The 13,493-nt window shown below is 44.6% G+C and overlaps 1 protein-coding gene across 2 annotated transcripts in view; it reads left to right on the forward strand.

Moving 5' to 3' along the window:
* The first annotated feature begins 1,403 nt into the window (after positions 1–1,403).
* GRAMD1C (GRAM domain containing 1C) overlaps positions 1,404–13,493 on the forward strand; it is an 87,686-nt gene continuing 75,596 nt past the window's right edge. For both annotated transcript variants that reach the window (XM_049105180.1, XM_049105181.1), the window contains exons 1-2: positions 1,404–1,470; positions 7,704–7,853. In XM_049105180.1, the coding sequence (XP_048961137.1) occupies positions 1,444–1,470; positions 7,704–7,853 (177 nt within the window). In that variant the 5' untranslated portion in view covers positions 1,404–1,443. The remainder of the gene's footprint in view (positions 1,471–7,703; positions 7,854–13,493) is intronic.

Consider the following 13,493-nt stretch of genomic DNA (forward strand, 5'->3'; position numbering starts at 1 on the left):
AGCATGTGACCTTTTGTGGAAGTGGATTTGACTCTCCCTCTTCAACTTCACATTAGGATCACTTTCAAACATACAGAAATAGACAAAAAATAACTGAATAGTGGTATACCCTCCACATAGATGGAATAATTATTAACATTTTGCTCTCTTTCTCCTTAGTCTTAGTTTATTTAGGTTGTTAGGACAAACAATACCATAGGTTAGGTGGCTTAAACAACAAACATTTCTCACAGTTCTGGAGTCTGGGAAGTTCAGGATTGAGACACCTGCAGATTTTGTGTTTGGTGAGAACCCACATCCTCTTCCCAGGCTGCAGTGTTCTTACAGTGTCTGTATATGGTAGAAGGGAATTATGTGTCAATATATGAATTTGGGGAGGGGGTCACATCAGCTTATTGCATCTGTATTCGTTGAAGCATTTGAAATCAAGTTGTAGGCATCATGACATGTCCTAAATACCCGAGCATGAATTTTTTTTAATAATGAAGACGTTCTACAACATAACCACAAAGTATTAGTCATAAATGAGTATCAATAACTTTATCCACAAATGGTTACTTCTTCCATAACCTGAACTTTCATATATATATATATATATTTCATATTCAATCTTCCTCAATTACTCCAGAATGTCTTTCATGGCTCTTTTTTGGGAGGGAGGGAACCTGAATCTGCAACATTCAACAGCTTTTTTTTTTTAAGGTTTTTATTTATTTATTTATTAATGAGAGACACACAGAGAGAGAGAGACAGAGACAGAGACACAGAGAGAGAGAGGCAGAGACACAGGCCGAGGGAGAAGCAGGCTCCATGCAGGGAGCCCGACGTGGGACTCTATCTTGGGTCTAGGATCGCGCCCAGGGCCGAAGGCAGGTGCTAAACCGCTGAGCCACCCAGGCTGTCACACTCAACAGCTTTTTTTTTAAATAGCAAATTTATTTTTTTATTTATTTAAATTTTTTTTTTTTTTTTTACATTTTTTAAATTGGAGTTCAATCTGCCAACATCTAGCACCCAGCGCCCATCCCCTCAACAGCTTTTAATCAGCAGCTCCAAGCCCTTATCTGAAGGACCCCGACTGCCGAGCGCTCCACTCCCTTGCACGCCGGGGCGGAGTGTGCAGTGCGGAGTGTGCTCTCCGCAGAGGGCGAGGGGATGCTTTAGGAGGGGCGACCTGTACCGGGAAGCCCCTTCAGCACGGGCACCGGAGGTTGAGGTTGGGGGGCAGGCAGGTAAGGACGACAGGGGCCCCGGGCCAGCGAGCGAACTCGCCCGCCTGCGAGTTAGCCTAACGCAGCTGCCGCCAGGGGGCGCGAGGCGCGGCGGCAGGAGCACAGGTGGCCTCGGCGGTCCGGCGGCGGCGGCCGCGGGGGCGCGCGGGGGGGTGGGGCGGGGGGGCGCGGGGCGCGCGTGCGCAGTTGCGCTGCGGCGGAGGGAGCCGCGATGGAGGGCGCCCCGCCGGCCCGCCAGGTAAGCGGCGCTCCTCTCCGGGCGGCAGGCTCCCTGGCGGTGGCCGCGCCGGGCGGCCCTCTGCGCGAGCGAGCTCTGCGCCCTCGCAGGGCGTGACGAGTCGTCTCCCCGGCCGTTTCCGTGGTGCCCTCCGGAGCCCTTTGGAAAGTTAGCGAGGGAACGGCCTCCCGAGCTGTCCGCGGGCGGCGGGCGGGGGCGGGGCTGTGGGCGGGGCTGCGGGGAGGGGAGGGGCTGTGGGCGGGGCGGGGCTGAGGGGGCGAGCCTGGGTGTGGGCGGGGCTGCGGGCGAGTTGGTGTTGGGTGTGGGCGGGGTTGAGGGGCGAGGGCGGGGCTGTGGGCGGGGCTGCGTAGGCGGGGCTGCGGGGGAGGGGAGGGGGCTGTGGGCGGGGCAGGGCTGAGGGGGCGAGCCCTGGTGTGGGCGGGGCTGCGGGGCGAGGGCGGGGCTGCGTGGGCGGGGCTGCGTGGGGAGGGGAGGGGCTGTGGGCGGGGCAGGGCTGAGGGGGCGAGCCCTGGTGTGGGCGGGGCTGCGGGCGGGGCGGGGTTGGGTGTGGGCGGGGCTGAGGGGCGGGGCTGCGGGGCGGGGTTAGGCGGGGCTGTGGGCGAGGGCGGGGCTGTGGGCGGGGCTGCGTGGGCGGGGCTGTGGGCGGGGCTTGCGGGGAGGGGAGGGGCTGTGGGCGGGGCGGGGCTGAGGGGGCGAGCCTGGATGTGGGCGGGGCTGCGGGCGGGGTTGGGCGTGGGCGGGGCTGAGGGGCGAGGGCGGGACTGTGGGCGGGGCTGCGTCGGCGTGGGCGGGGCTGTGGGCGGGGCTGCGGTGGGCTGTGGGCGGGGCAGGGCTGAGGGGGCGAGCCCTGGTGTGGCGGGGCTGCGGGCGGGGCGGGGTTGGGTGTGGGCGGGGCTGCGGGGCGAGGGCGGGGGCTGTGGGCGGGGCTGTGGGGAGAGGGCGGGGCGAGGGCGGGGCTGTGGGCGGGGCTGCGGGGAGGGGAGGGGCTGTGGGCGGGGCGGGGCTGAGGGGGCGAGCCTGGGTGTGGGCGGGGCTGCGGGCGGGGTTGGGCGTGGGCGGGGCTGAGGGGCGAGGGCGGGACTGTGGGCGGGGCTGCGTCGGCGTGGGCGGGGCTGTGGGCGGGGCTGCGGTGGGCTGTGGGCGGGGCAGGGCTGAGGGGGCGAGCCCTGGTGTGGCGGGGCTGCGGGCGGGGCGGGGTTGGGTGTGGGCGGGGCTGCGGGGCGAGGGCGGGGCTGTGGGCGGGGCTGCAGGGGAGGGGAGGGGGCGGTGGGCGGGGCAGGGCGGAGGGGGCGAGCCCTGGTGTGGGCGGGGCTGCGGGCGGGGCGGGGTTGGGTGTGGGCGGGGCTGCGGGGCGAGGGCGGGGGCTGTGGGCGGGGCTGTGGGGAGAGGGCGGGGCGAGGGCGGGGCTGTGGGCGGGGCCGTGGGGCGAGGGCGGGGCTGCGGGCGGGGCGAGGGCGGGGCGAGGGCGGGGCGAGGGCGGGGCTGCGGGCGGGGCGAGGGCGGGGCTGCGGGCGTGCAGTGGCCGGACCTCGCCGCTTCCCAGGCCCCGCCGCCTCCCGGGCCGCCTCCTCCCCGCCCGCGGGTGCGGAGCTCGTAGCGCTGGGCTGTCAGCCAGGCGTGGGGCTCGGCTGCGTGTGCTCCTCGCTGTTCCCGCCTGAGGTGATGGACGGAGGGAGGGACGAGCCGAGGAGTCCTCGGGAGGATCTGCGTTTCTCAACATGATGCTCGTGCCTTTCACCTTGGTCGTGGGTGTGCATTTGCCTTTTAGAGGCTTGCAGCCCGTGGGATACGTTTTATGTGAGAGGCATTTTACAGTTTACCAAAAAAAAAAAAAAAAAAAAAAAAAACACAACACTGTAGAGGCATTCAAAGAATTGTAGGGCAGCCCGGCTGGCCCAGCGGTTTAGCGCCTGCCTCCAGCCCGGGGCGTGACCCTGGAGCCCCGGGATCGAGTCCCACGTCGGGCTCCCGGCATGGAGCCTGCATCTCCCTCTGCCCGTGTCTCTGCCTCTCTCTCTGTGTCTCTAATAAATAAATAAAATCTTAAAAAAAAGAATTGTTGCACAAATGGACGCACTATTTCAGTGCATTCTCAAAATAGGACTATGAAATAGGCATGATAGGGATGAGTGAACCCAAACAGTTATTTTTTTTTTTTTCCACCCCTGTGGCTGGCTGGCCCTGGGTGAGCAACAGAGACATGATCCCTGTCCTCCCTGAGTGATCACGCCTACTATAGAGTGGAGAAAAGAGATTTAGACAGACTGCCAAGGTCACACAATTGAAAGTTAGAGAGCTTGGATTCTGTTGCAGGGACTCTATGAAGCCAGACTGAACCTTCCCCCACCCAAGAACTTGATCTGGATATAGAGTGATCTCACACACACACACACACACACACACACCATGAGTACATGAAAAGACTTATGACTTACACATAATGGCTTATTATATCCTTACATAACGAAAAGAGAAGAGCAGGACCTAAATGACTTAAAAGCAGATCCTAAACTACTTAAAAGGGCAAGGAAAGGAAGCTAGATCTGGGTTTTTATTGAGGCCAGGGTGAGAGTTCCTGTGTGTGGACTGGGGCTTTCCTGGTTTGACTCTCTTACCCACACCAAAGATGCTTTCTTACCAGCTTGCCCATTTGAGGGAACCAAGAGGAAGAAGGGGGGGCTTAATAGCTGTCAGCAGCTAAACATAACAAAATTGAATGGGACTCCTTATATAAGATATTCAGCTAATGACGGAAGTGCACTATTTTTCATTTAGTTTTTGAACTTGTGTAAGTAAGCCTTCATGGCTGTCTGTGAAGCCGGTAGCCTGCACTCAGTAGAATGATAAAAGTTCCATTGAATGCCTTGTTCAAGAGCCCAAAGGCATATTTTGAGAAATAAAATGAGTGCCTTGGTCATTGTTAGTAATGTCTGGAACTCTAACAGGGATAAAGGGTGTTGGGTGAGGCCTTTTATTATGGCTTTGGTATATGTAGAGACGTGTGATCTTGATTTATATTTTGAATATCTGTGAAACAAGAGGTTCCCAGAGTTCTTTACCCCAAGGGGTGCAGCTCCTAGGTAATGCTCCAAGAGTCTGTAAAAATGTGCAGATGGAGACAATTGTTGGCCCAGGCGTTCATTGTTGACTGTAGGAAGTTCAGCCAGTTGTGCTGACCCTTGGGCCCTAGCTTTATCAGGGACATCTTGGTTAAGGGATGAAAAGCAATAAATAACCGAGCTCTGTTGTATATAATTGTGGTGATGCTGTCACCACTGGACAGCACATTTGTCCATCAGACTTCAAATGGGACTTTGAAATGTACAAACTCTGATTGCAGTTCACTTAGTTGAACCCAAGTCACTCAGGTTTTCAAGGGGTTCAGAAGAAAGGTGCCTTCTTCCGGCACCATGACACTGACAAAAGAATGAGGACAAGGGAGAGCATGTCCTTCTTCAGGTGAGATGTGCTATGTGGCCGAGAGTTGGTTTTATCCTGTAGCAAGGAGGCTTGGGTAGTCATGCTGAGCTGCAAAGTGCTGGTTCTAGGACCCAAGGCACGAACAGCTGGGTATAGAGGATCACAGGCTCAGGGCTTGTAGATACTCTATTTTCATGAGAGTCTTTTATGCTGTAACTAATGGCAAATAGTGTGGGGCTAGGGAGCTATTTTCTTGCACCAGAAGCCTCTGGACAACTTATGGCCACTATGGGTGGTCCAGAGATGCAGGAGTCATGGAAAGAAGCTGCAAAAGTCTCTATGGTGAAGGATTCTGTGCGTGTGTGTGTGTGTGTGTGTTTGGGGGGAGGGGAATAGCACTAATGGGAGTGTCTGTTATAATTTTGACAAATTTTAGCATCTTTTTTGAGACAGGTCCTCATTCAGCATGAATGTTACTCATTTGGAAGTAACAGTGTAAATAGGCGTAAGTAAAATTTGTAAATGAGGAAGGAATAGTTGCTCTAGACCCACAAAATGCCTAATAAATGTTGGGCTTGTTTTAATGTTGTGGATGCTGAGAGGGTCAATAGTAGTTTTCTTGGCATTGTCATGGGTAGAGTGGCCCCTGGTTTACCAAATAATTTTCAGGGATTTAACTAAGGTGGCAGTCCTTAAGCTATATTTGGGGCAATGGTCCATCTACTTTTCGTGAACTCCTTTGTGCATATTTGTAAGTCCTGAATGGATATGTCAGAAGAATGTCTTCGGAGGAGGAGGTAATCATTGTAATGTCATACTTGTGCTCCTGGAGAAAAATGGATACAATTACAATATTGCCTGTAAAGGTTGCATGTGAAAGCAAGCCTTTTGATGCATCCTGTGGCTAGCTAGGTAAAGGTATATTGTGTCCTACTAGAGGGGGAGGCAAAGTATACTTAGAGGTTATTGTAAGACACATTAAACAGAGTATTAGCCAAATTTATAATAACAAATATTTACCAGTTTCTGATTGGATAGAGTCAATAATTTCGATAGTATAGGGGATAGGGACCTTCGTGGGTAGGAGCACAGCATCAAGGGGACAGTAATCAACTGTGAGGCACCATTCATTTTTCCAACTTTAACAGGCCACATTAGGCTGTTAAATAGAGAAGCAGTAGGGATAATCACTCTTTCACTAATTAGGTTTTATATAATAACTCCCAAACCTCAAAGGCCCTGCCTGTTTTATGTTATACTGAGTTGTGTTTACTATTTAATTGGGGATGGGGGTGGGGAGTGGGAGGGTGGTCCATGGCGTTCCACTTTTAAAAAGCCATTTGTAAGCTCCAAAGACTCTATTTAAATTTTTTGTTGGGCCAGAGCAACCATTGCCAATATGGGATATTTTAGGGTGATGTGTACTGTACTCTGTTACCAGGGAGAATTTAGTCAAGGCAGTACTTCTGATGGTTAAAGTGAGGCATATCTATTTATGGTCCATTTTATGTTGAGTAATTCCCTTAAAATTGTAGGAAGTGCCTTGTTTAAATTTAGTGGGATCTTTTCGTGGGATCTGCAGGTGTAACTAGTTTGAGCCCAGTATTGATTAAAGCCATGAAGATTTGCCACCTGATGCATTTCAGCAGATGTTGCAGTTAATAAAAAACCTGTGCTGTAAAGATACAAAAGCCAATCTTTATCTTTTGTGGTATAAATTATTTTAACAAGTTTTCGATTTCCAACTGGGCCAAATTGTAGACTTCCCTCTCAGTTTCTTTTTGTTTTGTTTCTTTTTTCTCTCTTAGGTTTTTGCTTTGTTTGTCTCTTTTTCTCTCCTTTTTGATGGTGAGTGAATATACTTCAAGTGGAAGGAGTCCTCTCTACCATTTCATGTTTATAAATGTCATCCTTCAGAAAGTCTCAACTCAATATCACCAGGTTTAGGGGCATATGGTGACTTCATGGAATTTAAAAATCCTGAGCTTAAGTTGAGTTTGAATTATCCCTTCGCTGTGCCACATGGGTGCCATGGGGGCTTTCCTCTGTAACCCCGAGGATCAGGGTTTTTGTTATAAGTGAGGCATCGGTGGCAACAGCAGGGAACAACAGGGGTGTTTAAGGGGCCTGGTGAGCTCTATGTGTTCTCACAATGGCTGCTTCCTTCCCTTCTCTTTTCTCTCTTTCTTTTTTTTTTTTTTTAAACTCCACAGTAACTGTCTTTCATGAGTGACCACCCATTGGGCCCATATCTTTCACATGGTTTCCTCTTTTCCCAGAATGCTCCTTAGATTTGGGGCCTATGCCTGATTCATTTATTTTTAACTCCATTGTTTGTGTAAATCAGAGTTAATTTACCAACTTCCCACAGATGGTTGGTAAAGTTGTTTCCACTTTCTTAGTATTCCAAACATTGTTAACTCCATGTACACAGAGTTTTAGTTTATACTCATTTTAAACCTTTCTAGGTATTGCAAATGACTCTCCAAAGAGATTGAACTAATGTCACTCCTGTTACATGGTTTTTTGCTGTTTAATTGTTCCTCTAGTCACTAGGAAATTCTGGAGGCTAAAGACTTTATTCATTTTTGAATCCCCAGTCCCAACTAAACTACCTAACAAGTACTACTAGTTGGAGAATATGTGTCTCATATATAAATATATGAACTGTAGGAGAAAAAACATATTAATTACTGTTTCCTAAAAGCTTAAATATTGCTTTCAAGTTAATTTATCTATTTTGAACACTAACTCTTCTTTTTAAAATAAGCATTTCTCAGTAAGTAATTTAAATCATTTATACTTGTTTCCAGGTAATAAATGAAGGAGATTCAAGCTTTGCCACTGAGCCACAGGAAGAGATAGAGGAGAATCCTAGCCCAGCTGTGGATGAAAATAATATAGTGTCAGCAAAAAAACAGGGGCCGAATTTACATAACTGGAGCAGTGACTGGGGCTTTTGGGTAATATTTTTTACTTCTTATATGTTAATTTTAATCTTTAATCCAAATTTTCTTCAAATTTATAGCAATTCATATAATACTTATAATGTTGTCTCATTAGCTTCTAGATTTTTCAGATCTTTTAAGTTTTAGTCCAGAGTCCAAGATACTTCTGATAATGCTCTCCTTTGGCCACTAGAATGCACTGTTGTCTGGTTTGTGGGAGAGGAATTATCTGCTTCAGTTTCCCTGGGAGAAAACTATACCACAGAATTGGATTCCACTTATGTTGTTGTTCACTGTATTGGCAAGGGACTAACGTTATACAGGAACCATATTTCTAAACATTACTGAGAAATGAGCCATTTTACAAATTTTGATTTAAATAATTAGTTTCAGTACCTAAAGGAAGTTTAACAGTGTTTGACCTATAGTATATAATAATTAAACAGTGTTTGACCTATAGTATATAATAATTATAAGGTAAAATTTAAAGTTAGGAGTTTCATATTCTGTTTGCACTGTACTTACTTGTTTGCATAACCTGAATATGGTTCAGGTTTCCCTACAGTAAAATGAGACTCCTGCTTGTTGATTAGGTGCATAAAGTCTTTTGGTAAGACCAGCATTTCTATTGCTATATGAATCCTAGCATTTATTATCTTAAAAGGCTTGTTCTAAATCTAGCAATTCCTATGAGATTTATGAGATATTTGACAGAATCAGCTATAATGCAACTATAAGTGAAATTTATATAAAATTATAAGGCATTTATAGTTCCAGTATTAATTCATTAGAAAGCTAATCTCTTGGCAATTAGGTATACTTGGTAGCAGAATTTCTTATAATTTTAGAGTAGCCTAAAAAAAGACATGATATTAATAGGTTATAAAGATTAGTACAAGTACTATTATTCTGTTCATAAGTAGTAGTTCAATTATTGAATATTAACATGAATAGCTGTTTCTTTTTAAAAATATTTTATTTATTTATTCATGAGAGACACAGAGAGAGAGAGAGAGAGAGAGAGGCAGAGACACAGGCAGAGGGAGAAGCAGGCTCCACGCAGGGAGCCCAACGTGGGACTCGATCCTGGGATTCTAGGATCACGCCCTGGGTTGAAGGCAGCGCTAAACTGCTGAGCCACCCGGGGTTCCCATGAATAGCTATTTCTTAATTCCTATTAAGAAACTTAACATAAGTTTTTAAAAACATTTTCTAAGGAAAATGTTTAATTGCTAAGAAACATAGCAAATAACTACACATCCTGAAAATTATGTCTTCTATATCAATTATATTATTTTTGGTTACATTCAGAGAAAGTTTCTGACTATTATAGTGTTTTGGACCTTCTGCACTATGATTTCTGTATCTTTGTTATAGATTGGAAAACCTTTATAGTTCCAAAGGCTATCTACAGGGCTCAGTAGTCACGGTGGTTATTCTTTGGCAGACTTAAAGCAAAAAAAGCAAGAAAAGAAACAAGCAGGGAAATGAGGATTTAGTAATAGGAGAGAGGAAAAAAGATGTATGTGTTCTAAAGCTTTGCAACTCCCAAGTGTAGAATGTGGGGCCAACAGACTTGGCATCACCTGTCAGCTAATTAGAAATGCAGAGTCTTGGGGCCCAGCCTCAGACCTACTGAATTAGAATCTTTATTTTTCAAGAATTCCAGGAGATGTGTATGCACATTCACCTTTGAGAGGTTCTTGTTCAGTGTTTGAAGGTCTGCTTTAGCTCGTTTAGTTCACTATGCTGATTACAAGTACGTTATTTTGAGGAATTTTTTAGAGGAATTTTTATAGGAATTCACATGAAATAGATTTAAAGATAAATACAACATCTTAAAAGTTTTACCGACTTTTTCAGAGGTCACTTACCCAGAAGTGAGAACTGAGAAGCAAACAAAAACAAGAAAAGTCTGAACAGTTAAAATCAAAGTTCTTGCTGATGTATCTTGTGGAGGAGAGTTCCTCAAGTCTTCATCTGGAATATCTTTAATAGATCTTTGACATATTTTTTATAAGCCTAAATTAGTTGGTTCCTATTTTATAGTTGAATAGAATATTGGAGATAGGGGAATAATTGGTGATAACACATGGACAATAGGACAGAATGCCATCAGAAGCTCAAAAAGTGAAGCAACCTGGACTTCTTAATGAGGGGGCCAAAGGTCTATGCAGATTACATGGCTCTAATAGTATGGTTATTGGTAGAAGTGATGGTTAAGAAGTCTGCAAAATAATGCACTTTTTCTCTGTCATTTTAAATCCATCTCGTTCTACTGCTGACACCACCCTGTTTCTGTTTTCACATTCTTCTGGCAATAAAGTTGGAATTGAATGAGCATAATAAGATGGCTGTGTTCACTGAGGGAATCCAAGATCAACACAGGAAAAACTAATACCAAAGCAGGAAAATATTCATGAGGCACATGACCTGGTAGTTAAACAAAAAATTGAAAAGGTTGTTAGAGCCATTTCACTGGAATACCCAAAAAGTCTTTTCACTTAGGGAAGGCTTCCACAAAAGGAATTGATAACTTTTTAAAGTTTTGGCCTTTAAAAGAGTTAAGCCGTGGAGACCTGAAAAATTCACTGGTGTAGAATAAGTCATACATTCTGGCTAACTTAGTTGTTCCACAGTAGTGAATTTAGAGGGCAGCGTGATATCATTGAATGAATTAGAGATTGGGAACAAAAAAATCTAGGGGAGAGTGTACACTCTGTCCCTGGTGATTTCACCGTGTGGTGTTCTTGAGTATGTTGTTCAACCTGTCAGGTGCCTCATTTATAAAGTGAGAGATTGGGCCATAGTATTACAACATTGGTGTGTCTTGAATCAATATGAAAAAAAAAAAAGGTGGAGGGTGTGTTTGGTTAGCAAATGCTCGTAACTTACGTTTCTGATAGCTGTGTATCAGTCATAAAAAACTCTGAGTATATACAGTGGGAGTATGTTACATGGAGAACACCTTTTCCTTAAGAGTGGTTAAAAGAATTGAAAAGTACTGGATAAAAGGATCTTCTATGTGTAATTGGAAAATACGTTTTGATGATTCTCCATAAATAAAAATTGTGAAAACTTGACAAAATGATACAAGACAGTGAAACAGAGTTTATTAAAGGTTTTTTGCTTCTGAGGCTGGTTTCTTTTTAGACCCTATCCGTTTAATCTTCTGCTGAACTCATTGGCTATTAAGTGTCTTTCTGACAGTAGGACTTTATTTATTTATTTGTTTGTTTGTTTGCTTGTTTATTTATTTATTTCCAGGGCAGTTAATAGCTAACAGTAGGACTTTAATTTAAAAGAAGTTGATTACATCACCATAGCACCTGATTAGTGAGATCAACAGCTGCAGATTTTCTATTTCAATCCTGTAATATAGAAATAGGAATCTTGTTATATTTGTTTTCTTTTCTATTTAAAAATGAAAATAGGGAAGCCCGGGTGGCTCAGCGGTTTGGCGCTGCCTTCCGTCCAGGGCCTGATCCTAGAGACCCAGGATCAAGTCCCGTGTCCGGCTCCCTGCATGGAGCCTGCTTCTCCCTCTGCCTGTGTCTCTGCCTCTCTCTCTGTGTGTCTCTAATAAATAAATAAATAAATCATAAAAAAGTCTTAATAACTTTTAAGTCCCAATGGAACAGAAATTATGTGAAAGGAAAAAAAAAACTTGAAATAAACTTAATGGCAAATAAATATTTATGCTTTTGCCATTTAACTGTTAGTAAAAATACATAGCAAAAACAACAACAAAACCAAACTCCCAAAACTTATAAGAGAGAAATTCTTTTTTCCCCTGACTAAAATAATGGTATATTCCAGGTGGATTAATGCCCCAAAGGAAAAGCATACAGAGGTTTGCAGCAGATGCACTGATTTAATGTAACTTCTCTTAGTGATGTAGGGCTAGTAACTATTGAGAGTAGAAAAAAGCCTTTGAAATTTTCTGTTGCTGACAGTTAGAAAATGACATACACCGGGGTACCTGGGCAGCTCAGTTGTCTAAGCACCTGACTCTTGATTTCAGCTCAGGTCATGATCTGAAGAGTTGTGAGATCAAGCACCACATCAGGCTCTGCACTGGGTGTGGAGCCTGGTTAAGATTCTCTCTCCTTCTCCCTCTGTCCCCAGCACCACCCTCCACACCCCTTGCATGCTCTCTCTTTCTCAAATAAATAAATAAATAAAATAAAAATAAAAAGTATTTTTGTTCTAAAACATTTTAAGAATAAAACAGGCCTAGATTTTGAACTAGTATACTTATGTTTTGTTTGAAAATAGTTGAGTTTTTCTAGATCATAATCAAGGTTTTTCTAATTATACAAGAAATCATAAGTATTGACTCTATGCTTTATCATCGACTTATAGCATGATGATAGTCGTGTTATTCACAAGTAAACTTTTCTACTTATAAATAAGGGATAAAACTTGTCACAAACCTGATTTAGAGGTAGGTACATCATGAGGATTAATTAATGTTGTAATGTTAAACAACAAAAACCCAAGAGGATTAATTAGTATATTTGTAACATACTTTGGCAACTTGGAGAGGCATTTTCTGTAATCATATGTTGTCTTCCCCAGTGTATCTTGAATTTATTCAAGCTAAGAAGGATATTTTAGACTTTCACTTTGGTAGCTGATAAGAATAAACTTACTTTCCAATTTCTGTTGGATTTGAAAATCATATTTTATCCAATTAAAATTCAATTATAGAAAGATAGTCTTTGAAAACCTGGATATATTAATACTTTTAGATTTAATAATAAGGAAATAGGAACTAACATTTCTGGCAATATGGAAAGAGGACCATTTAACTTAAAAGCTCTTCTGCTGCAAAGTACTTAAAACTGCTGGATGAAATGTTACAAACATGTTTTTAAAATGAATGTCTGGGCTCACAAAATAGCAAGAGATGTACCTAAGGGCTAAAAACGGAGAGGGAACTGATTACCTGAGTTATAAGCACATGAGCTAATGCTGAGACAGCCCTGAGGAGTTTATTAGCCTCAGTAACAAATGCTTTAATGGCCACCCTGGGATTGGAGATGATGCCTTGGACTTGTATGAATTAGAACTGGGAACTCCTTATAAAGCCATAACTCCTGAAGAGTTATATAGTCTGTGAAAGGTAGACGAGGAAAGAAATTCACTTACATCTGCCCATTTGAAGACAAGGAAGCTTACCTGTCTATAAACTTGTGCTTGGAGTAGTAGGGGAGGGAAATCTTCCTGAGAGTACACAGCTGTAGTCAATTTAGTCATGTAGTCATGAAGTTTTGGGACCTGAATTTAATACTTTATGAGTGAGCAGAAGGAAATTCAATAAATAGCATATTAGACCCTCAAAAGTTAGGATAAAACTACCAGATAAAAGCTATAAAATCATCATTTGATATTATTAAAGACTTAATAAAAGGAATTAAGCATGTGATAAATAGATAAGACCTTTTTTTTGGACTTTTTTTTAATGGAGAGAGAGAATGTGCGAGCATGTGCAGGGGGAGTGGCAAGGGGTACAGGGAGAGAATCTCAAGCAGAGTTCTGTGCTGCACAGAGCCCAACACAGGACTTGATCTCATGACCCCAAGATCATGATCTGAGCTGAAACTAAGAGTCAGACACTTAAATGACAGCCATCTAGGCACCCCTGGATAA

The sequence above is a fragment of the Canis lupus genome, chromosome 33 (genome assembly GCF_003254725.2).
Source record: "Canis lupus dingo isolate Sandy chromosome 33, ASM325472v2, whole genome shotgun sequence".
NCBI classification, from domain to species: Eukaryota; Metazoa; Chordata; class Mammalia; order Carnivora; family Canidae; genus Canis; species Canis lupus.